The 23,723-nt window shown below is 39.3% G+C and overlaps 1 protein-coding gene across 1 annotated transcript; it reads left to right on the plus strand.

Moving 5' to 3' along the window:
• Positions 1 to 4,301: 4,301 nt before the first annotated feature.
• On the plus strand, positions 4,302 to 22,436 carry LOC120536384 (natural cytotoxicity triggering receptor 3 ligand 1-like). Its single transcript, XM_039764708.1, has 5 exons — positions 4,302 to 4,384; positions 5,907 to 6,248; positions 10,422 to 10,721; positions 19,706 to 19,810; positions 22,429 to 22,436. The coding sequence occupies exons 1-5, from the start codon at positions 4,342 to 4,344 to the stop codon at positions 22,434 to 22,436; spliced, it is 798 nt and encodes a 265-aa protein (XP_039620642.1). The 5' UTR covers positions 4,302 to 4,341.
• The last annotated feature ends 1,287 nt before the right edge of the window (positions 22,437 to 23,723 follow it).

Here is a 23,723-nt window from a genome sequence, read left to right on the forward strand (position 1 = left end):
TCTACAGCTGAAGGCCCTGTCACCCCTACAGTGCAGGTTAGTGTGAGGCACAATGTTGCTAGAATCAGAAGACCTGAATGGGCGAACAGGAGCATAGCAATGGAGAATGTCACGAATGTTGTCTGGTGTAAGGCCATTTAAAGCTTTGTAGGTTATTAATACAATTTCATATTCGATCCTGAGGAATGAGCGAACATGAGATATGTTACGAAGGTGAAATTAAGAAAGTTTCATAGTGTGATTTATGTGGTCGGAATAAGGGAGAAAACAAAAATGACACCAAGATTCCTTGCATTAGAAAAAGGTTTGATGATTTTGTTGCTATGAGTGACTGAAAAGGAGCTCATTTTCTTAAGTTGCGCTTTAGCGCCAAATTGCAAGAGCTCCTCTATCCAGGTTTTAATTTCACTGAGGCAAGTTGTGAGCCAAGAAAGCTCTGATGAAGTTTCACTTTTAACATTGAAAAATTGTGGAGTATTTGGATAAAAATGATAAACCAGTCTAAATCTACTTAAGAAAACTTTCAGTCCCACACTAATTGCTGAAATACTGGGTCCTTCCCTTGTCCTTTTCTCTATTTATTCTAATTTCCATTTTTTTTTTTATTTTGATTAGTTTTCCTTTTAAGGGATTCATTTCTTCAAAGCTGTCTAATTTAAAATTGTGTGAATGTTTCATTTCTTGGTTTAGAACAGTGTTTTAGGTATTTTGTTCATGCCTTTTGGATTTCTTCCTATTTGTGTTAATGATAATAATACATTTATATAGCAACTTCATATGTGTTGCTAAATAATGACGAATTTCATACCAGATAGAACTGTCATTATCATCCTCAGACCAGGCAATCTGCTAAACGAGACTGGGAACTGATAATCTGTGCTGCAGTCAGAGCTGTACAATCAAATATTTATATTCATTTCCTTGTCTAAATCTCTTCAAGAACAAGAATGATTGGGGGATCAACTTTTTTGTGATCAATATAATATGCAAATCAACGTTAAGTGTAAAATTGATAAAATTCCAAACAACTCCTAGTATTAAAGTTTAACTTCAGTTAATAGCAGTTGATTAGCATTTGATTAAAGAGTGTGGGGCAGTGGGACCTGGTACTTTAGACAGAAATTGGAAGAGGTGCCAGTACTGTGTATCAGTGAGTACTGGATCACTTGAAGCACTGACAACTATCCCACCTAAAGGAAGATGAGGAAAAAAGCCAAACCACATCGAACTGTACAAACTATATCTCCAAAAGTCCATATAATCCTGCCCTGTCAAGCTAAGTTTCAAGTCATGCCAAGTGGCAGAAAACAAAATGAACTATAAGAGAAATAAATTAAAACACTGTTAACAACAACATTTATTTATATAGCACATTTTCATACAAATGATGTAGCTCAAAGTGCAAGATGTGTAGGAGAAGTAGTAAAACTACAATCAACTCTCAATCAGTGATTTATTTGCAAATGTTGCTTTTTCTAAGACAGACATGGATTTAGACAAACTTCCATAATGACTCAGTGGTAGACTGGCACCCTGCCTGGGATTTTTTCCTGCCTTGCAACCTGTGGTGGCTGTGATTGGCGCCAGCAGATACCCCGTGACCCTGTGTTAGGATATAGCGGGTTGGATAATAGATGGATGGATCCTTAATGACTAATAAAATATGCAAATAAAGGGAGTTTAGATATATTTTAAAACTTTTCAGCCATCAGAGGTTTTTTTCAAGTTGAACAGAAGTGCAGAGTTTTCTGTGAAAGTTACAGAGAATGTTTTAATCTGTAGTCTATTTAAAATCTTTAAGCAGCTACAGCTTTCAAAAACTAACCATGGTTGAGTTTAACAAGAATATTTGCTTTTGATAATGATTTTGTGAACATTTTCTGTTTTCTCAACTATTAAATGTCAACTTATCCTCTTAACAGCAATGCAAATTTTGGGCCTAACACCACAAGAAATCTGTCTTTTCATTTTTCGCATGAGGATATACAACTTTGTTTGGAGTCATATAAATTAATAATAATGAAAAGTAACCTGAACATTAGATTTAATATCTTGCTGGAACTGCATGAAGATTTACTGAACTCACAATGTTTGATTTAGTGCATTACTTCATGTCTTTGCTATTACTGTTTTTGATGTATATAAACATAGCTTGTGATTGGAGAGCTTAAAGGTAATTCCTCATTGCACAGGGATTGTTGAGAGTTTTAGATTTTTCACTCCTCGTCCAACTGTGGTCCCTTAAAGGGCACATGGGGACAGTCTTGAGATGCACTGTGTTTGTGGTAAATGGGAATCTAATAAAGGAGTGAAAGCAAAAGAAACTCCCAGTCAGTGAAGCAGCTTGCTAACAGAAGTCCCTAAGGTCGAATACAACAGACAAGAAGACACAAACACATAACAGGTATATAGTTTTGACTTTTCTTCTTATTCTCCAATAAGAAAAGAACCTAAGAGGTTAGTTGGTAATTTTCATTTTACCAACTGTACAAATTATGTGATGTTATTATTGTTAGTTAAATGGGGGAAATGTAGAAAATGCTGCAATGTTTCATTCTAAACAGGTGATGTTTACAGTGATTGTACTGATTTCAGACCAAACTTGGGTCAAATTTGACCCAGGCATATTGCAGGAATGAATACAGAAATGACACTGATTGTGATAGGTTGTTGACTTTTAATTTTGACTTATTTTTATACATGGAAAGTCTTCAGAGAGTAAGTAACTAATGCTGGCAATTCATTCAGTTGCCTGTGCAAAATTGCTGTTCCCAAAAAATTTAATCATTAGTTAGATACACACACACACCCAATTAACAAATAGAAGAGAAACACATTTCTGAAATCATTAAAAACAAATAGATATATAAATAAAACAGTTTTGCAGTGATTCATATTAAGACATCAGTAGACAGCATTGAGTTTAGCCTCATCTGATCATTGAAACATTTTTCAGAAATTCCAGCCTTCCATTCATCTCTTATAAAACTTGTTAAATCCAGTTTAAGGTGCCTTGAAGTGCTGAACAAAATATGGAAATTTCTCCATGGATGAAGTACCAGTCCATCACAGGACACACTAATTCAGGATCAATAGTTACTCAAACGTATACATCATTGAGGTGTCAACAGGAAACCCAGGAGAGAGAAAAAAGTACAAGCATAGGCAACAGCACTGGTGCAAAGCAAAAAATAACATGCACATGTGCAATTCATAGCGTACCAGTCTGAGTCACCAATTTACCTTTAATTTACATGCACACCTTTGGACAGTTAGAAAAATATGGAGTAAACTGAGATTATATAAACCAACATGGAGAGGATGTGCAAACACAACACAGACACTAAGTAGGCTTTTAAATCATAGATACTGTGTCAATGCGGCAGAACCCGACTAACTTTTTAATTCCACTTTGACCCTTCTTAATGCTTATAAGGCTTGACTGAACACACATTTTTCTTTTAACTGAACACAGCTTTCAGTGATGCCAACTTTTATTTATTTCATGTACGCTAGCTGACATTCTTACATCAAACTCTGTGATTCCTAATGTTTAAATAGTATGTTGCAGTTGCTAAATTGTGATGCAGAATACAGGAAGATATGGAAAAGATGATCCACTGTGCCAACCCCTAACAGGAGCAGCCAAGAGAAGAAGATGTATATATTATACCGAAAACATACATCCAAGTGAAACATTTTATATCTTTCATGCAGTGTTGGAGGCAGCACCTTGTCACAGAAGGTTGCAGTTCTGGTGCATTTTCTCTTAAATTTGTATCTTCTTCCCTGCTCATTCATGTTTAGGGGATTCCAGTTATCCTCTTCATTCTGAAGACATGTTTATTGATTGATACATACATATGCACAACCATATAGCTACAGATCTCAGCACTAAGATGATGTATAATAGGTGGATAATGTGTATCCTAAATATCTAAAGTTTTTTTGGCTGTCTTTTGGCAATTTTTCATTAGAAATGCAAACATTTAAATATTCTGAGTATTTCTTTATATTTTGATGCTGTATGTTCAATTGCATGTTACACACGCGCACATATGCTTGCTTGACCACTTTCCAAATGCAGTGTAGTACTGTTCAGTGAGTGAAAATTAAAATGCAGTGCAATTCCCCGAGAACAATGTATTCCTAATATCAAAGGCACGTCTTAACAGACAGATGTGCAGATGGTAAATCGCATTTTGTCTATTATTTGTTCAGCTATTTATGTTACTGATGATGCTGTAGTGGAGCGGACTCTTGAAGTTAACCAGAGGAAATGTCAGACTGCAGTTTGAGGCTTTTAGCTCTGCAGACACGAGGTAAGCTGAACTGCAGAGAATGTCGTGGATAAAAACAGGACTGATGGCAGTATATCTGACTGGTGAGTAACTTCAAACTTTGGAAATGTTAATGGGCAAAATCGTACAGCAGAACAATGATCAGTTTATCTTTTATACGAAATTCTCGTTTAGGACATATGACGAAACAGTATAGCTCTTAAAAGAAACTGAAAATGTCACAAAATGTGTTTTTAAATCTTATTTAGATAAATGTATTTGAATACGTGGAAATAAAATATTTCCTTCAATATAAACTAACTGGAGTTACGCACAACACACACAGACTCGTCTGCAGATTTATTCATTTATTTATTTTCAGTTAAATTGTTTTATATACAGCACTGAAATAAATTCAAAGGACTAATATAGCGTTCAATTAATCGAGAACATAAAGATAACTAATCCAAAATAATGTATTTAATACAAACGCGTATTTAGATTTTATAGCCTAATCCTTTGAAAATCCCTTAAATTTATGTAGTATTTACGGATTTTGAAACGTCAGCTTTGAATCTTGAACTGGAAATGGTCAAGTTAAAATAATTTTAAGATAAAAGCCGAAAGCATAGATAAAGATATTGTGTTCTGCTAAATCACTTAATGATAAGAGGGGTGTGAAGATTGTGTGATGTAGACGAGGACAGTCGAAGAGAAACGTGATGTTTAATTAAAAACTTACTTTTTCACTTTTAAGCAAATTATATTTTTTCTTTAAAATTACTGAAAACAAATCTCACGGACTTGTGTAAAACGATACGCGAGTGTTTGTTAATCGGACTTTATATGTTAAGCAAGTATACTTTGTCCAGCAGTATATATTATCGAGTGGGTTTTTCTCGAGAACACATGAATTCCGTTAAACTGAATTGTTTATGCAAGCAGGTATATTGTCTTCTTACATCACCTTTTTTCTGGGTCTGTATTGCAGAAAACACTTGATTCTTCTTAATTCTTAACTTAATAACACTTAATTCAGGGCAAAATTAATCGTCCACTTCATCCTTTATTTTATGCAGATTGAAGCAGACCCCATGATTTTTCATTTCACAGGCAAAACGTTTAGAATTCATACAAGGTACACTGCAGTAACGGTTTAATCAGATTTTAAGGGGATACAAAATTCTGATGCCGGAACTATCTAATCCCGTACCCAAGGTCGCGGAGGATTTTTTTCCCAGCATCTCCAACATACATGCCTCCAATTTCGCACTTTTCTGTCAGGGTGGCTCCATCCCCATCTCCCTGATTTATGAATTAGGATTAGGGGTATCTTTTATTTATCCCTTGACTATTGTCCCGCTTGGTTCTCTTTCAGAATGTACAGTATAAATCCTGGCTGCATCGGCCGCAGTATTCTGCTGATCCCATTCTACCCACAGAATTTAATAATGTGTCGAAAATGTGCAATAGATGTTCAAGCGGTTCTTACTAAGCACATCATTGCTTTCCCCAACTTTATACTTTATAGTATCTACTTAAAGAAAATACAGTAAATAAAAATCTTCACGAAACGCAAACTTCAAAAGTATCTTCATTTGTTTTCTGATCATTCATTTCTCTCAGGTGTCTTCTTGAGTTTAGCTGACGATCTCTTCCTCACCCCCAAGTCGGCCACTCGACTGATCGGACAGCGACTTGAATTAAACTGTAGCGTAAATAAAGAGAAAAACTGCAAACGTGCCCGGTTCTTCTGGCGGCACAGACGCATTCATTTAAACAGCAATGAAGACGCGGAAACGGATATTCGAGGTAAAGGACGGTTTTCAATCAGCACTGAGTCGCTATCGAGCTCTCTGGTCATCACGGACTTGAAGGTTACAGATTCTGGTTACTTCAACTGTTCTGTGATGTGTGGGACGATTAAAATGGAGTTTATATGGAAGAGCTCACAAGTGGAGGTGAGAGGTAAGGGACAACTGAAAATGTAGAAAAAAAAACTGCTTTAAGAGAAAAAATGTATACATTTTTTAATATAAAATAAATCACGTATATAATGCCACCTATTGTATGCAAAAATGCACAATTAGGCTATATGTTATTTGAAAGAAAATGTTATTAGTAATCTGAACTCCTTTGATAAACCCTTTCTGGGTCACATTGGCTGGTGACTATTTGGCACAATGAACGTGGTGTCATTCCATTCACAGAGTACAAATATGCACGCTCCCATATTCATTAATACCAAGCCAATTTAACATTCCCGTTAAAATCATAAAAAATATTAATATAGTATCCTGCTGAATTTGATACAAATGTTTGGTAACTCAGTGTTTGTCAGTCCTGTTAAATATTCCAGGCCATATGACACATTCAGGCACATGCCCATAATATTATCCATCCACCTATCTATTATCCAACCCGCTATATCCTAACTACAGGGTTAAGGGGGTCTGCTGGAGTCAATCCCAGCCAACACAGGGTGCAAGGCAGGGAAACAAACTCCGGGCAGGGTGCCAGCCCGCCGCAGCCCATAATATTAACAAAGTCCAATTATTTTGTGGAGAAGGATAAACAAGCTGTGATTGCATTCACTACACTATTGGCACGCAGATTTATATTGCTAAACTGGAAGAATCCTAACTCTCCTCTTTTAAGTCAGTGGGTAACTGATGTTTTATATTATTTGAAATTGGAAAACAATTAATTCTCAGTTAGAGGTTCTGTGCAGAACTTTTACAAAACTTGGCAGGATCTAATCAATAATATTTTAGAAAAAGCTCTTAAAGCACTGAGGAAGCAGATTCTCTTCCCATTTCCTTTTCTTCTCCAGTTATCTTTATCCGCCTATTAAACTCATCAATTTATTTATGTTTACTAGCTTTAAGTTTTATTCCCTTGGCCATGCTCTCTTTCTCAGGGGTGGGGGTTGATTTGTTTTCAATCCTATTTTTTGTAAGAATTGATCAATTTGTATGGAATGATTACAATAGAATCAATAAAATAAAAAAAATAACAAAAAGTCCAATTATTTTAATGAAGATAAGGGGAAAACTGACTAGCCAGAGAAAAAGCACATGGACACATGAGAAAACTTGCAGACTCCACACAAACAATGACTGGTTTGGAATTTGAGCCTATTGAACTCTAAGGCTGTCATTCATTCACAGTAAGCACTATGAAGTTATCCATATCAGAGTTGAGGGATTAGAGCCTAACCTAACAGCACCAAATTCCAGACAGGCACCAAACCTGGTTGGAGAGAACATTATTTTCAGAAAATAAACACACAATGAAAACCGTCAACATTGAGCCAATTAAATTAGCTTGCATGTCATTGGTATGCAAGCACCTGCAGGAAAATCCATGCAAACCTGGGAAGGATGTGTAGACTCCACATAGGCTGGGACTTGGCCGAGGACCAGGACTTTCGAGTTTTGAGTCAGAAGTTCTAAATATGACACAATTAAGTTTGATAAATACCTCCATTCTTATCATACTTTACTGGTCATTCAGCAAAAGATTGTGACTTGAATTTAGGTGGGTGATGCAGTGGACTATAAGTGTATCCCAAATACGAGAACACTGCAGACGTTATGGGTCTATTTTAAAAAAAATGTAACTTTTTGTTTTCTATTTTGTTAATTTTCATTAAATGTTGTACTATATTTCCCTGGCCAAAGAATTTCTAGTAAAAAGTTGGGGTATATTGTTTTAGTAGACCTATCTTGTAACATTTTGTATTATATTTAGTTAATACCTTTCTTTCTCGTCCTAATTCTTAAACAAATACCAGATTAGTGTTAATTTTAATACAATATACAGTGGTTATAACTGAACTAAACAAATATATTACAGGTTATAATACACAGGGTATAATAAATTTAAAACTGAACATAATATTTGATAATACTAAAACATAATATTGTCATAAATGTTCACATGTAAAGCAGCAACTAAATCCTAAATGGTATTAACAGTAAGTAGCATTTTTCAGCTTTGGTTTCTTCATGCAGCAGAGCTACAGAGAAGCTGGCACCTATGCAGCAATTATTGGGGACAAGGCAGGAACGATCTGTGTAGTCAAGAAATCTGTTGGAATGTCCTTACAGTCCACCCTGTGCCTTACCTCATTACATTATGCTTTCCTTGAAGAAATACAATATAATAATGCATTTCACAAAATTGTACTGCAGTTTTTTATTCATAACACAGGAATGGAACTTAGCTCATTTACCTATAAGTTTGTAGCAGCCGATTCACAGCAGCTTATTACATTTTTTGAACCGCTATCCATTTGAACATGTCCAAATATACCATTAGTCAAACTCTAATTCTCACCCTGAGGCTCTACTCACAAAGGAGCCTTTGCATATAAAAGGGGAAAAAATGCCTAATAAAAGGAAAAGTCCAAGTTTTACTGAAAGTCAAAAAAATTCATGGCAACACCATGAGGGCACCCATCACTACTACAAAAATAACACCACACACATAAGTGAGTGGGGCATGATCAGAGCAGGAGTCATATACCGTAGGTCACATTTATGATACAAGACATTAAGTTATTGTGTCAGTTGTCAATATTTTGGAGGGTTATGAACAAAGGGCACGGTACAAAACGGAGACAAAAAAAGCAAAAAATGCATGCAAAAACAAATTCATTCATATTCAAGGCATCGCCTTACCTTAACGATTGGAGGATCTCAATTGACTTTTTCCAGAAGGCCTACAACAGTTCTCCCAATGGCTTTACTTGTAGTTTTCATTTTCATTCTTAGACGGTTGCTGAGAGGGAAAAGTATATGAATGTAATTTAGTAGCCACTTGAAGAAACTAATGACTGGCTTATCTGCATGTTAAAATGTTAATTGCTTCAAGTCTTTCACCTTCTGATTGCAAGACCACTGTGTCCAAAACAAGATATATCTAGCTTAACCAAAGCCTGCAACACTTAATAGAGATTTGACTTTAGGAGCCACTGAGTAAGGTTGCACTGTATACTGCACTCACCATACATTTACCTGTTAATTAAATGGATTTCCATTTTCTTTTAAATTGAGCAACAGTGTGTTATATTTCACTTTGTTATGTTTCTCCTTTCAAGTACACAATTTTGTGATAAAACCACTGTTCATCATGATTAAAATGACCTTTATATGGATGATGTACATAAAATGGAGAAATTACAAAGGGTTACCTTGTCTTTTATGTTGCCATCCACTTTTTTTGTCCACTGCAATTATGAGGATATGACTTTAGCTGAAGTTCAGTTTATGTAATCTTTAACCACTGAACTTATCTTTTGAAGGGGTGAACTTAAACAAATTTATTACTAAATAATATCATGCATTTGCCTGGTGCAGTGTTACTTTAGATAGATCAGTATTAACTGCTTAAATTCGCAGCATGCAGTGGGAGGCTGAACTATTTTTTTTTTTTTACATATCGTTTTATTTTATGATGTCCAATGGCACAGTGTTGTATACTGAGTGCTGGGTGTTGGTTTTCTGTATGTGTGTCAGTGCCACATATTTTATCGACACACCTGCCTTTGTATTGTCATCGTGTGTGAACCTGCAGTCTTGTACTCCGCATTACAAAGCTTGGCTTGCACTCGTCTTTGTTGCTTAGTCACTCTGCAGCATATTTGCTGAGAAATGAACATACTGTGGGCTTAATTTGTACTGTAATCACATATCAGACCCCATGAAAATGCAGTGCCCCTCTGCTAAATTTATTTGGGTGCCAACCCTTTAATGAACAGAAAAGGAAAGTTAAACTGACTTGATATAAAGTTGGTATTTTTTATTATACTACTTCAATGCCTGTACTTACTGACATATGCAGTGTTTATGATGGTGGAAGTGAGGAATAGGGGTTAAACTTGGGGCCTTTTAAATTTGGACCCTCTGAGGTATTAATCTGGCCTTGTGTTTGAGGCAAGTCAAAGGACCTGTCTGAACTCCCCCTGGCTACAGCGATGCATAGTATCCTTCAACCAGCCAAATATTGCATTTTTCTCTAAAATGTTTGTCACTCCTTGATTCAGTAGTGCACCCATAAAATAAATTCACAACTCTAAAACAAACAGTTTGTAAATTCTTGGTAAGCTATGCTTGTCCACTCATTTTCATGTCACAGCTGTCCCCAAACTGGACCTCCATTACCAGACATCAAGTGAAAACCCCAACATCCTCCACCTGATCTGCAGTGCTGTGGGCTTCTACCCTCCAAATATAACCCTGTCTTGGGACCACTCTCTTCATGAAGTGACCCACCCTATTCTGCCAGACGTTCCCACACTCCTTCAGGATGGCACCTACAACATCAGCTCTATTCTGCATGTCAAGACCTCTCTGTGGATCTCAGGGGAAGAAATTGGGTGTGTGGTGAACCACAGCTCTCTGACACGGCCACTGAGGAAGAATATCACGCGAGGAGGTGAGTGACAGTGTCTTTAAAAAATAGCTTGACATTTTTCCACAGTGATAATAGTGTATGCAATATTTGTTTACTGTCTAATATTTGACAGGAATGGTTAATACAAAAATATGACAGGAAGTCTTCACAGTTATTACTTATATAGGAAGGCTATTAACTATCAGTGATAGTTTACTTCTTCTGAAAGAAGATGACTGACAATGGTGACAGTAGCCAGCACAAAAAAAAAATTTTGTAGCTTATCTGACCATGTTTACATTTTCAGGATTAAAGAAAAAAAACAACAACAACATTTCCATTCATCTCTTATCTGACCTTCTAAATCCATACCATAAACAACATGGCGAAAGTAATGCTGGAGCAACACTCTACCATCGGGCTCAATCGAAAATTTCCAATGAACAATTACTCAAACAAACACATACATCTTTAAGATGTGGAAAGAACACAAATAAAAATGCACATGGCCAGCTGCATTGTTAGCATGCACTTACGCTCATTCACAGTGTGCCAGTCTGAGTCACCAAATTTACCTTCAACTTACAAGCACACATTTAGAAAGTGAGAAAAATATGAAGTAAATGGAGATCATATTAACCAATATGGGGAAAAATATGGGAAATTTCAAGCAGACACTAACCAGGCTTATAATCATTGTGAACTCCTGCAGCTTCTACATTGTATTAACTCATTAGTGTCACTTTGACGCTCCTTAATGCTGACACATGGCTTAACTGAACAGATCTTTCTTTTAACTCATCACAGCTCTCCCTGATGTCTATTTTTATTTATATGATGTACGTTAGGTGACACTGGTCTCTGAAATTTGAATCTTTGTCTATGTTCACTCAGGTTTTGAGGATTCATGGTATCCTCTACACTCTGCAGACATGTTGCTTGGATGATCAGTGAGGTATAAATTTTTTCACATTTGCTGTCTGGATTTCCTAGGACATCTTGTAAGCAATAAAAAAAAATAAATACAATGCCCATAGAAAGTATTACCCCCTTGTGAAGTTTCACAGTGTGTTGCTATACATTAAATCACAATGAAATAAAATTGGCTTATTGACACTGATCAACAAGAAAAAAAAGTCTAAATCGATTACAAATTTAAAATTCAGTATAAATTGACCACAATTTTTCACCTGCTGGGCCAGTAACATCACTTCAAGAGAGGACCATCAAATCAACAAATTTAAAGGGCTGGCTCAGTTATGAGACCCTCTGGACTTAGTAGGGTAGGAGAGAAAGACGACCACACGGAGTGCCATTATGACCAAATACAGCACATCCTCTCTCTGACACACTAACAGTGGAAGACTTCAGACAAGAAATTATTCCGCAGAAGTTTGTTAGGAAATTAGACTGGGTCACCTTTATACCAACAGCAATACACCTGCATAATGCCTCACTGTGACTGCCAAGTTAGAAGTTTTCTTTCGTTTTAATTTTTCTTCAATTTTAGTCAGTCATTCTTGTGTGCAATCAGACCATAGGAACTATCTATTTATTCAGCTTAACAAGCCATATTCACCACTTGGCAAAATAAAGTTCTAGAAAACTCGAGTTTTTTTCCTCTTCTATCCAGTAGTTCTGTCTGACTTATGCCTAAAGCAACAAAGATATGTTCTAGTAACCCGAAGCCCCTACCATGAAGGAAATAGTGTGGAAATGGTGGATGGATATTTCTTCTCAAAATGATTTAAGGTTAAATTCAAAAAAATATGTAATTATTAATTGAAACAGGTGGCTCATTAAAACCTATTCCACCTAATCATAGTGAGCTTCTGCAGCTTCTACGCTGTATTATTAACTCTTTAGCGTCACTTTGAGGTTCCTTAATGCTGATTTATGGCTTAAGTGAACATCCATCTTTGTTTTAACTCATCACAGCTCTCACCGATGTCAATTTTTACTTATATGATGTACATTAGGTGACACTCCTATATCCAGTTTGTACCTTCATTTATGTTTATTCATGTTTAGAGGATTCCAGTTATTCACTTCACTCTGCAGACATGTTCGGCTGATCAGTGAGGCAAACTTTTCACATTTGCTAGGACATCTTGTAAGCAACAAAAGTAATTACAGTGCCCACAGCAAGTATTCACCCCTTGGACATTTTCACAGTGTATTGCTATTGATTAAATCACAATGGATTCAAGTAGTCTTTTTGGCACTGATTAACAAGGGGAAAAACACACACACATACACCTTTAGTAACCTCAGCAAATTCTAAATTAATTATAAATTTACAATGCAGTATAATTGAACATATAATTTTTCACCTGCTAAGCCGGTATCACCACTTCAAGAGAGGCCCATCAAATTGACAAATTAAAAAGGCTGGCTTAGTTACGAGACCCTCTGGACTTAGTAGGGTAAGAGAGAAAGACGACAACACAGAGTGCCATTATGACCAACAGCAATACACCTGCATACTGCCTCACTGTGACTGCAAAATCAGAAGTTTTCCTTTGTTTTAATTTTTTGTCATTCTTGTGTGCATTCAGATCATAGGTTCTATCTACTTATTCAGCTTCTTTAACAAGCCACACTCCCCACTGGGGAAAATAAAGTTCTAGAAAGCTCTATATTCCTTCCTCTTCTATCCAGTAGTTTTGTCTGACTTATGCCTAAAGCAACAAAGATATGTTCTTTTAACCTGAAGCCCTACCATGAAGAAAATAGTTTGGAAATGGTGGATGGATATTTCTTCTCAAAATGATTTAAGGTTAAATTCAGAAAAAGATGTAATTATTAATTGAAACAGGTGGCTCATCAAAACCCATTCCACTTTATACAGGCATCATAGAAAAAACAGCAAGGCAACCCAGCATAACAGCACATAGGTCTGCCTAAAAGGGTGCTATCACTTAGTCAAACCGAGTGTGCTGCATTTGCTATCTACTTCTTTCCTGTAACATAATCACGACTCTGGGTGAACATCAGCCAGGTCATCAAAGGTGTTGCCTCTCCTAAATGAATTAGAATTAGAATGCCTTTTATTGTCACTATACACATGTGCAATGAGATTAAAAGCAGTTCAGTTCAGGCATATATGTAGAACACAACAAATAAATAAACAAATAAACAAATGGTGCAAAAAGTTGCAAAGAAGATGCAAAAAAGTACTGCAACACATTATGCATATGGAATGAATAATAACTATTGCACTATTGGGTTATTGCACATTATTTAAATACTGGAAAGAATAAATAACTATTCACTATTGGGTTGTTGCACATTATTTAAATATTGCACAATAATGATGATCACGTGCAGTGAGTAGTGGATGTTGGACCCTGAGAGTAATGATATTGTACAGTATAAAGATATTGCACAGTTATTATCAGTACCATTTAGATATTGGATATTGCACAGTTGAAGGATAGAAGGAAGTCCAGGGGTTGGGGGGTTAGACTGTGTAGTAAGTGCATGTGTGAGTTTAGAATGGTTATGGCTTTTGGGAAAAACTGTTCTTGAGTCTGTTTGTCCTTGTTGTGATGCACCTGTAGTGCCTCCCTGAGGACACCTGGTCAAACATATCAGAGCCAGGGTGGGAGCTGTCCTTGATGATGTTTTTTGCTCTGCTGAGGCATCAGGAGGTCTATCAGGGAGGGGAAAGGGCAGCCAATGATCTTCTGTGCTGCCTTTACTACTCTCTGAAGCCTCTCCCTGTCTACCATGGTGCAGCTGCCGTACCATATTGTGATATAGTATGTCGGGAGGCTCTCGATGGACAAGAGGTAGAAGATCAGTAGCAGGTTGGAGTCCAGGTTGTACTTTCTGAGGACCCTCAGGAAGTGTAACCATTCCTGAGCCTTCTTGATGACTGCTATGATGTTATCTGTCCAGGAGATATAAGCGGAGATAAAGACGCCAAAAAACTGGAAGGTATGGACCCTCTCCACACACTCGCCGTTGATGGAAAGGGGGGCTAAGTCGGTGCTGTGCCTCCTGAAGTCGACAATGATCTCCTTGGTTTTCCTGGTGTTCAGAGCCAGATTGTTCTTTGAACACCAGGCTGCCAACTTCAGGAACCCTTCTCTGTAAGTTGCCTCGTCTCCCTTCCTTTGAGATGAGTTTGACCACTGTGGTCTTGTCAGCAAATTTGACGATTAGGTTGTTGTTGTGGGCCAGACTGCAGTCATGGGTGTAAAGACAGTACAGAAGGGGGCTCAGCACACAGCCTTGTGGGGTACCGGTGTTCAATGTGCGAATGGAGGAGTGGTGGGGGCCGAGTCTCACAGTCTGGAGCCGGTTGGTAAGAAAGTCTTTTATCCAGACACATGTGGGGGGCCAAGAGTGACCAGTTCATAATTACCTATTCATTTAAGCTGGTGATAGGAGACTTCTTCGGCACTAGTATGATTGTGGCTGATTTTAGGCAGGATGGAATGACTGCCTGGGCTAGGGAGAGGTTGAAGATTTTGGTGAAGATAAAGGTGAGCTGGTGGGCACACGCTCTGAGCACCCTACCAGGCACTCCATCTGGGCCGGCAGCCTTCTTGGGATTCACTGCCAGGAGCACAAGTCTGACATCGTGCCCATTTACAGTGAGTGGAGTAGTGCAGGAACCCAGTGAGGGTGGGAGCAGGGCTGGAGCAGGTGAGTGCTGCTGTTGTGATGATTCAAAGCAAGCAAAGAAGCAGTTTAGCTCCTCTGCTAGCTGCGCACTCAGATCTCCTGTTGTTGCATCACAGCCTCTTTAGTTTGTAATGTTTTGTATTCCCTGCCACACCTCCCATGTATTTTGGCTGGACAGGTGGGACTCTATGCTCCTCTTATGGTTCGTCTTGGCTTTTTTAATTCCACTTTTCAGAGCGGCTTGAGCAGCCCTGTAAAGAGCTCTGTCACCTGACCTGAAGGCAGCGTCATGGTCTCTGAGGAGTGTGCAGACCTGGCTTGTCATCTAGGGTTTCTGATTTGGGAAAACCCAAATGATTTTGTCCACAGTCACATATCCGATGCAGAACCTGATATAGTCCAGTACCATTCCTGTGAATGTTTCCAGCTCTTGGTGTTCAAATATGTCCCAGTCCATCTGTTCGAAGTAGTCCTGTAGTTGGGAGAGTGCATTTTCAGGCCAGGTTGTAACAGTCTTTATGGTGAGCCTGTAGTATAGCGGGTCCACAGCCCCGGTTAAAAGGCTAGTTTTAATAAATAATCGCCGTACTCGCGGCTTTGCAAGGGGGCATGGTGGGGTGTGGCTGAAGCAGTTCCTAAGAGTTCGTGATGTGGGCGTTTCTCGTCTAAGTGCACAGGTGAGAAGCGGTCCACATCTGTAATTGTTCCCAGGGGCTGCTGATTGCCATGACTGCCATGCCCCCTCTTGATAAATAGAAGCGCAAGTCGGCTAAGAAAAAGGAGAAAGAAAGGAAAGAAAAATGGAGGTTGCAGGAGAACGCAGGAAGCAGTGGAGAGAAAGAGAGGAAAGAAAAGAACGGAGGTTGCAGGAGGAAGCAGTGGAGAGAGAGAGAAAGCCGGTGTAGGAGAGCGAGCAAGTGCAGGCTCGCATGCAGCTGAGCAGGGAGTCTGGTTGTTGGGCCGACACCCGGAGAATAGTTGTAGTGGTCGCTCCCGCAGAGTTTATTTGGAAGTGCAGGAGTGACCAAAAGGCGGATGACTCTCCGCATAAGGCCGCAGAAGGCAGCAGGAGTGTGTATTCCCCAGCGTGGGCGCCCTGGTCGCTGTGGAACCCAAGTCACTGTCTGGAGGAGCCTACCGGAGCCAGGGGTCGGTGAGGTGATCCAATCAGCTGAAACAGGTAGAAACAAGGTCAGCTGCAGGTAGAGTGGCTCTCCTGTTTTTTCTCCAGCATTTTAAAAGACTGTTTTTCTATTTAATTTTTAACCTCCACTTTTCACTTCTGGGGGGCATTTTTCGTATGTCGCTTAGATCATCCCAGATCAGATGCCTCATCTTGGATGAGTTAATGCTGGTGAAACTTATTCGGGATAAGTTGGTTTTTCAAATGCAGAGGTGTAGTAGATTAGTTTAGCTGGATCTAATCATCTGAGATGTTTGCACGTGCCCGCACTGAGTGAAAAGCCCTTATGTATTGAGTCTAGAAAACATGATGAGCAAGTCTTTGATAGGTTGCAACAAAATGACGAAAGAACAGGCACATTTTTTTTTCCACACCAGCTGTGTGTGTGTGTGTTAGTTACTCAAAGGATTTCAAGATTTAATATGCACAAGGGGTAACACTGCAAAAGCAGCCCAAACAAGAAAAGACGGCTGGCAAAAAGTGGCCGAGAAATTAAATGCAGGTGCATTGTACTTACTGAAAGCAGCGTTTCATTTCCTATGTGTCAGATTAATTATTTAATATGTCATAATTCCAGATCAAATGTGAGCACAAGGAGAACATGGGAACAGGTTAAAGTGACGTACAAGAATATACTACAAACTAGTAAATATTGGTATATAACTATTTAAAGAATTGCTGACATAAAGAATCATATAATATAAAAAAAAAAATATTAATTTTAAAGCTAATAAGAAGGCAGACAAGCAAACAGGTGGAAGTCCACGCGGTCCAGACCTAACCCCTGCAGAAGAGTTGGCTCTCCAGCAAAATGCCCATCGCCCTGTTTCTGAGGGCATTCCAGTGGGAAGCTCCTCCTCATAACCAGTGGCAGGATGCAGTGGTCACTTCATTTCAGGTAAAGGATGGTCATTGCATATATTTGTCCTCAATGTGTGCCATAGGTATGTTCCATATGGCCCTCTTTTTTGTTGGGTCAGTTGCAGGGAATGTCCCTAGAACTTGTGTCTGACCAACGAGATATTGACGGAGGTCAAATATTTGATGAAGACACTGTGTCTGATTATTCATCAGGAGGAGAGGTAAATTTTCTAAATATTGTTTGATCAAACTCCACTCTGATCAGTCCCATGTGCCCCAATCACATTTGGAAATCCTGGGTAATGAGAATGTTAGGCTGATTGTGAGATTCTTTACGGAACTGAGGGTGTTTTTGCCTTTGTAGTCCCTACCTGCAATGGCATGAAACGCCTCTTTTATTGTCTGCACATGCAGGTGTCCAGGAAACACTATGAAAACCCGAAGGAAATATTTCAGAGCCAAACAGACTTTACGAATTGCCTGGCAAACTGCACTTTTAGATAGATTTTCCGCATTGCCTACAGTATATAAAAAAAGTGCCGCTTGCAAAAAACCTCAAAGCAATGCATACTGTGTGTGTAGTTGTGAGAGTCCGACTTCGCCGAGTTTGACTTAGAATATAACGTGTTAATAAATCTTTGATGTACAATATTCCCCCTCGGCTAAAACGGTATCTTTCGAAAAGAATTTCCTCCGGGAGCAATAAAGGATCTTGCCGATCGCGCAAAACCCTCTCTATATGAAATTCTCTTCGTATAATTTGCGCACCAATATTAATTGGTCGCTCATTCATGAACGGCGAAGCCATGACTGAATGAATTCCATGCACGGACACTGACTAAGTGTGTGAGCTAATCCTTGTTTACATAGACCTGCTCCGAGCAGGTTTGTGGATTTGGATCTGCTGCTATGGCAACACATCCAGCAAGAGTTCCAAAAAACCGACAGATCCAGGATCATGCCAAATCATCAACAATTACATCCAGCTAAACGAGCAATCCACGTACGAAAAATACCCCCCTGTTTTTATGGATTATTTATTGACTTTTGAAATACTGCACTTTAATTTAATTTGAACATTGTTTTTGTTGTTGTTTTAAATAAAACCACTTAGCACTTTTTTACACCATCCCCTTGCTATGTTATGCCTCTCTGCTAAGCTCATCGGTGACATTACCAACAGTGTTGGGTTCAAGGACTCCCGGACAGCAGATGGGAGCATGCAGCAAACCCGCATCATCACAAGGCCTGGCACTGCATCTGAGGGGGGTGTAGGCTGGGGAGAGCAGGAGAGAAAGATGGTCGGACTGTCCGAGTTCGGGGAGGGGTATATCTCTGTACGCGTGCTTGATGTTGGAGTAAACCTGGTCCAGAGTGTTCTCCCCTCTAGTAGAACACTTAACATGTTAATAAAATTTCGGGAGTACAGTCTTCAAGTTGGCCTGGTTAAAGTCTCCAGCAATTATATAAGCACAGTCAGGGTGGGCTCACTGCTGTTCGTTAATGGTATTCAGCAGGAGAGAGAATGTTAAATGGAGTTTAGTCAAGTTAAAGGCTCATAACACAGAGAAGGTCACAAAAGTGCGTGCGACAGAGGCTCAGCCAATGACATAATCCACCTAAATATTAATACTACTAAACCCAAAATAGTTTAAGAAAATACTAGTCAAATTCCATTAAAATAAAAAAAAAAGGAGAAAAGAAACACCACACACGCTCCCCTCCCCCCAGTGTAAGGCTATTCTGACAACCTCATAATCATATGAAACAAGCTTCTGCTTTTCTATTTTAAAAACTTATAATCTTAAAAATCTGATTTAAATACTACCATAAATATATTAACACTATTAGGACATCTTCATAATACACAAATCTTATTTAAGGTCAAACATTCCAATCAATTCATTACTTGTCGTCATTATCTAATCTCTGGAAAAGTAACCGTAATAGTTACAAACATAACATCCTCAAACCTGTTATGGTAGCATCAGGTACAAAGCAGGACCAAGACTTGGACCAACAGCCAATCCATAGCAGTGCTCATTCAGGCTCATAGCAATGCAAAACTGGCCCAGTGCAAGTGTGGCTAATCAACCTGTCCGGCACATCTTTAAGGATGTGGGAGTAAACTGGAGAACTCAAAAGAAAAATCAAAAGCAGATGCTGAAAGAGCATACAGACTCCTTGTATACACCACAGGGCTCAGGATTCAAAGTCAGGAAGGTGAAATAATGCTATAGTAGTGCTAACCACTGCGGCACAATTCCAGATATAATAGTGAATCTGTCATCTTGTGGTTAAGTAACAGCTAGACAAGCTAATTGTTTTATTCTCTTGAACGTTTCAGGGACAAGAAACTGGCACTGGTACCTGCTATTTCCTTTTATCACAGTTCCTTTCCTTATTTGCACTTGTTTGTTGGTCAAAATTTGGAGGGCTCTTCATGAAAGAGGTGAGTCACATGGGTAAGTCTGAAGGGGAAATGCTAACCACAACATCTGAGCGCTTGTCTCCATCCTCACCACAGCACCTCTGTTTTAGATAAACAGACATTGTACCATTGATTAAGTTAGACACCTACTTCAGGCCTACCAGTGATAACATATATGAGAAGATATTAAGGTAATATTAAAATATGTTGTGAAGTGTTCTTATGCACAGGTTTCTTCACTTGGTAACACTAAGCAAACCTTTGCCAATATAGGAATTTCAAATTGTATGATTTCAAAATACCACTCAAGTCTACAAATATGTGGGATTTCTATGAATTTCACTTGCTAAAAATTAGTTAATTAGGAGTTGGATATTTAAGGTAAACTCATTAAGGATCTTATAGGCACCCTTTGGGTTTTATGAAAATTGTACCAAGAATTTATTTTGCAATAAACGGTTGAAGTAATATGGTGTAAAAACATACTGCTAAAAATTTTCATCATTTGGTCATTTCCAATTTGTTTAACATAAGCTTCGGACTGTGAGCATTTAAACCCTCATAATGAACTTTTCCATTTTTCTCTTTCTGGCCCACAGAAGTGTCTCTGCACTGAGGTGACGTGAACTATGAAAAGGTGGGTAGTGTGAGCTTTAAATATCTAAAAGGTACATGTGGTCAGAATCTAGTAGTATGAAAAGTTAGTTTCATTTTATTTTGGTATATTTTCATTAGAAATAAAATACTTTGAGCATCTTTTCCAAAATGTATGTTGTTGGGGACGTGGCAGAAAAACTGAAATGCCTACAGAGAAAAGCAATATTAGGTTGGGGAACTCAAGGAAATGTCATTTGCACAACATCCAAATGCAAGACTCGACACTGTATGGGAAATGTGTTAGAGATTTACACAGACAGAAACATGTAAGCACAAGCGGGTGACTCTGCTTCCTATCACACACCACCTCCAGTCTCATTCATTGCTCAATATGTATGTATGTATGTCCAGTGTAATTACAGCCTCAAGTCTTTTTGAATATGATGCCACAAGCTTGGCACACCTATCCTTGGCCAGTTTCGCCCATTCCTCTTTGCAGCACCTCTCAAGCTCCATCAGGTTGGATGGGAAGCGTCGGTGCACAGCCATTTTAGATAGATAGATAGATAGATAGATACTTTATTAATCCCAAGGGGAAATTCACATAATCCAGCAGCAGTATACTGATACAAAAAACAATATTAAATTAAATAGTAATAAAAATGCATGTTAAATCAGACAATAACTTTGAGTAATGTTAGCATTTACTAGATCTCTCCAGAGATGTTCAATCAGATTCAAGTCTGGGCTCGGGCTGGGCCACTCAAGGACATTCACAGAGTTGTCCTGAAGCCACTCCTTTGATATCTTGGCTGTGTGCTTAGGGTCGTTGTCCTGCTGAAAGATAAACTGTCACACCAGTCTGAGGTCAAGAGCGCTCTGGAGCAGGTTTTCATCCAGGATGTCTCTGTACATTGCTGCAGTCATCTTTCCCTTTATCCTGACTAGTCTCCCAGTTCCTGCCGCTGAAAAACATCCCCACAGCATGATGCTGCCACCACCATGCTACACTGTAGGGATGGCATTGGCCTGGTGATGAGCGGTGCCTGGTTTCCTCCAAACGTGATGCCTGGCATTCACACCAAAGAGTTCAATCTTTGTCTCATCAGACCAGAGAATTTTGTTTCTCATGGTCTGAGAGTCCTTCAGGTGCCTTTTGGCAAACTCCAGGCGGGCTGCCATGTGCCTTTTACTAAGGAGTGGCTTCCGTCTGGCCAATCTACAATACAGGCCTGATTGGTGGATTGCTGCAGAGATGGTTGTCCTTCTGGAAGGTTCTCCTCTCTCCACAGAGGACCTCTGGAGCTCTGACAGAGTAACCATCGGGTTCTTGGTCACCTCCCTGACTAAGGCCCTTTTCCCCTGATTGCTCAGCTTAGATGGCCGGCCAGCTCTAAGAAGAGTCCTGGTGGTTTCAAACTTCTTCCACTTACGGATGATGGAGGCCACTGTGCTCATTGAGACCTTCAAAGCAGCAGAAATTTTTTTGTAACCTTCCCCAGATTTGTGCCTCGAGACAATCCTGTCTTGGAGGTCTACAGACAATTCCTTTGACTTCATGCTTGATTTGTGCTCTGACATGAACTGTCAACTGTGGGACCTTATATAGACAGGTGTGTGCCTTTCCAAATCATGTCCAATAAACTGAATTGACCACAGGTGGACTCCAATGAAGCTGCAGAAACATCTCAAGGATGATCAGGGGAAACAGGATGCACCTGAGCTCAATTTGGAGCTTCATGGCAAAGGCTGTCAATACTTAAGTACATGTGCTTTCTCAATTTTTTTATTTTTAATAAATTTGCAAAAACCTCAAGTAAACTTTTTTCACGTTGTCATTATGGGGTGTTGTGTGTAGAATTCTGAGGAAAAAAATGAATTAAATCCATTTTGGAATAAGGCTGTAACATAAGAAAATGTGGAAAAAGTGATGCGCTGTGAATACTTTCCGGATGCACTGTATGTATGTATGTATGTATGTATGTATGTATGTATGTATGTATGTATGTATGTATGTATTTATTTTTTTTTTTTTTGTTTAGGCCCTTGAAATCATTACTGCTTCATGTGTGGAACATATCCTGACACTGGAATGCCTCAACAAAACTTATTACATTCTGATCATGGATTGGTTTCAACCTGTGCCATTATTCTGATAACTATACTGCTCAAAAGAATTAAAGGAACACTTTTTAATCAGAGTATAGCATAAAGTCAATGAAACTTATGGGATATTAATCTGGTCAGTTAAGTAGCAGAGGGGGTTGTTAATCAGTTTCAGCTGCTGTGGTGTTAATGAAATTAACAACAGATGCACTAGAGGGGCAACAATGAGATGACCCCCAAAACAGGAATGGTTTAACAGGTGGAGGCCACTGACATTTTTCCCTCCTCATCTTTTCTGACTGTTTCTTCACTAGTTTTGCATTTGGCTACAGTCAGTGTCACTACTGGTAGCACGAGGTGATACCTGGACCCTACAGAGGTTGCACAGGTAGTCCAACTTCTCCAGGATGGCACATCAATACGTGTCATTGCCAGAAGGTTTGCTGTGTCTCCCTGCACAGTCTCAAGGGCATGGAGGAGATTCTAGGAGACAAGCAGTTACTCTAGGAGAGCTGGAGAGGGCCATAGAAGGTCCATAACCCATCAGCAGGACCAGTATCTGCTCCTTTGGGCAAGGAGGAACAGGATGAGCACTGCCAGAGCCCTACAAAATGACCTCCAGCAGGCCACTGGTGTGAATGTCTCTGACCAAACAATCAGAAACAGACTTCATGAGGGTTGCCTGAGGGCCCAAATGTCTACTGCGCCCTGTGCTCACTGCACAGCACCGGGAGCTCAATTGGCATTTGCCATAGAATACCAGAATTGGCAGGTCCACCACTGGCGTCCTGTGCTTTTCACAGATGAGAGCAGGTTCACCCTGAGTATATGTGAAAGACGTGAAAGGGTCAGGAGAAGCCGTGGAGAATATTATGCTGCCTGTAACATCGTTTAGCATGACTGGTTTGGTGGTGGGTCAGTGATGATCTTGGAGGCATATCCATGGAGCGACTCACAGACCTCTACAGGCTAGACAACGGCATCTTGACTGCCATTAGGTATCAGGATGAAATCCTTGGACCCATTGTCAGACCCTATGCTGGTGCAGTAGGTCCTGGTTTCCTCCTAATGCATGACAATGCCCGGCCTCATGTGGCAAGAGTATGCAGGCAGTACCTGGAGGATGAAGGAATTGAAACAATTGAATGGCCTTCACGATCCCCTGACTTAAACCCAATAGAACATCTGTGGGACATTATGTTTCGGTCCATTAGGCGCCGCCAGGTTGCTC

The sequence above is a fragment of the Polypterus senegalus genome, chromosome 10 (genome assembly GCF_016835505.1).
Source record: "Polypterus senegalus isolate Bchr_013 chromosome 10, ASM1683550v1, whole genome shotgun sequence".
Taxonomy (NCBI): domain Eukaryota; kingdom Metazoa; phylum Chordata; class Cladistia; order Polypteriformes; family Polypteridae; genus Polypterus; species Polypterus senegalus.

Coding starts and splice junctions, on each gene's coding strand:
- LOC120536384 (XM_039764708.1), top strand. CDS start 4,342: ATGTCGTGGATAAAAACAGGACTGATGGCAGTATATCTGACTG. Junction 4,385..5,906: donor GATGGCAGTATATCTGACTG/GTGAGTAACTTC, acceptor CATTTCTCTCAG/GTGTCTTCTTGAGTTTAGCT. Junction 6,249..10,421: donor CTCACAAGTGGAGGTGAGAG/GTAAGGGACAAC, acceptor TTCATGTCACAG/CTGTCCCCAAACTGGACCTC.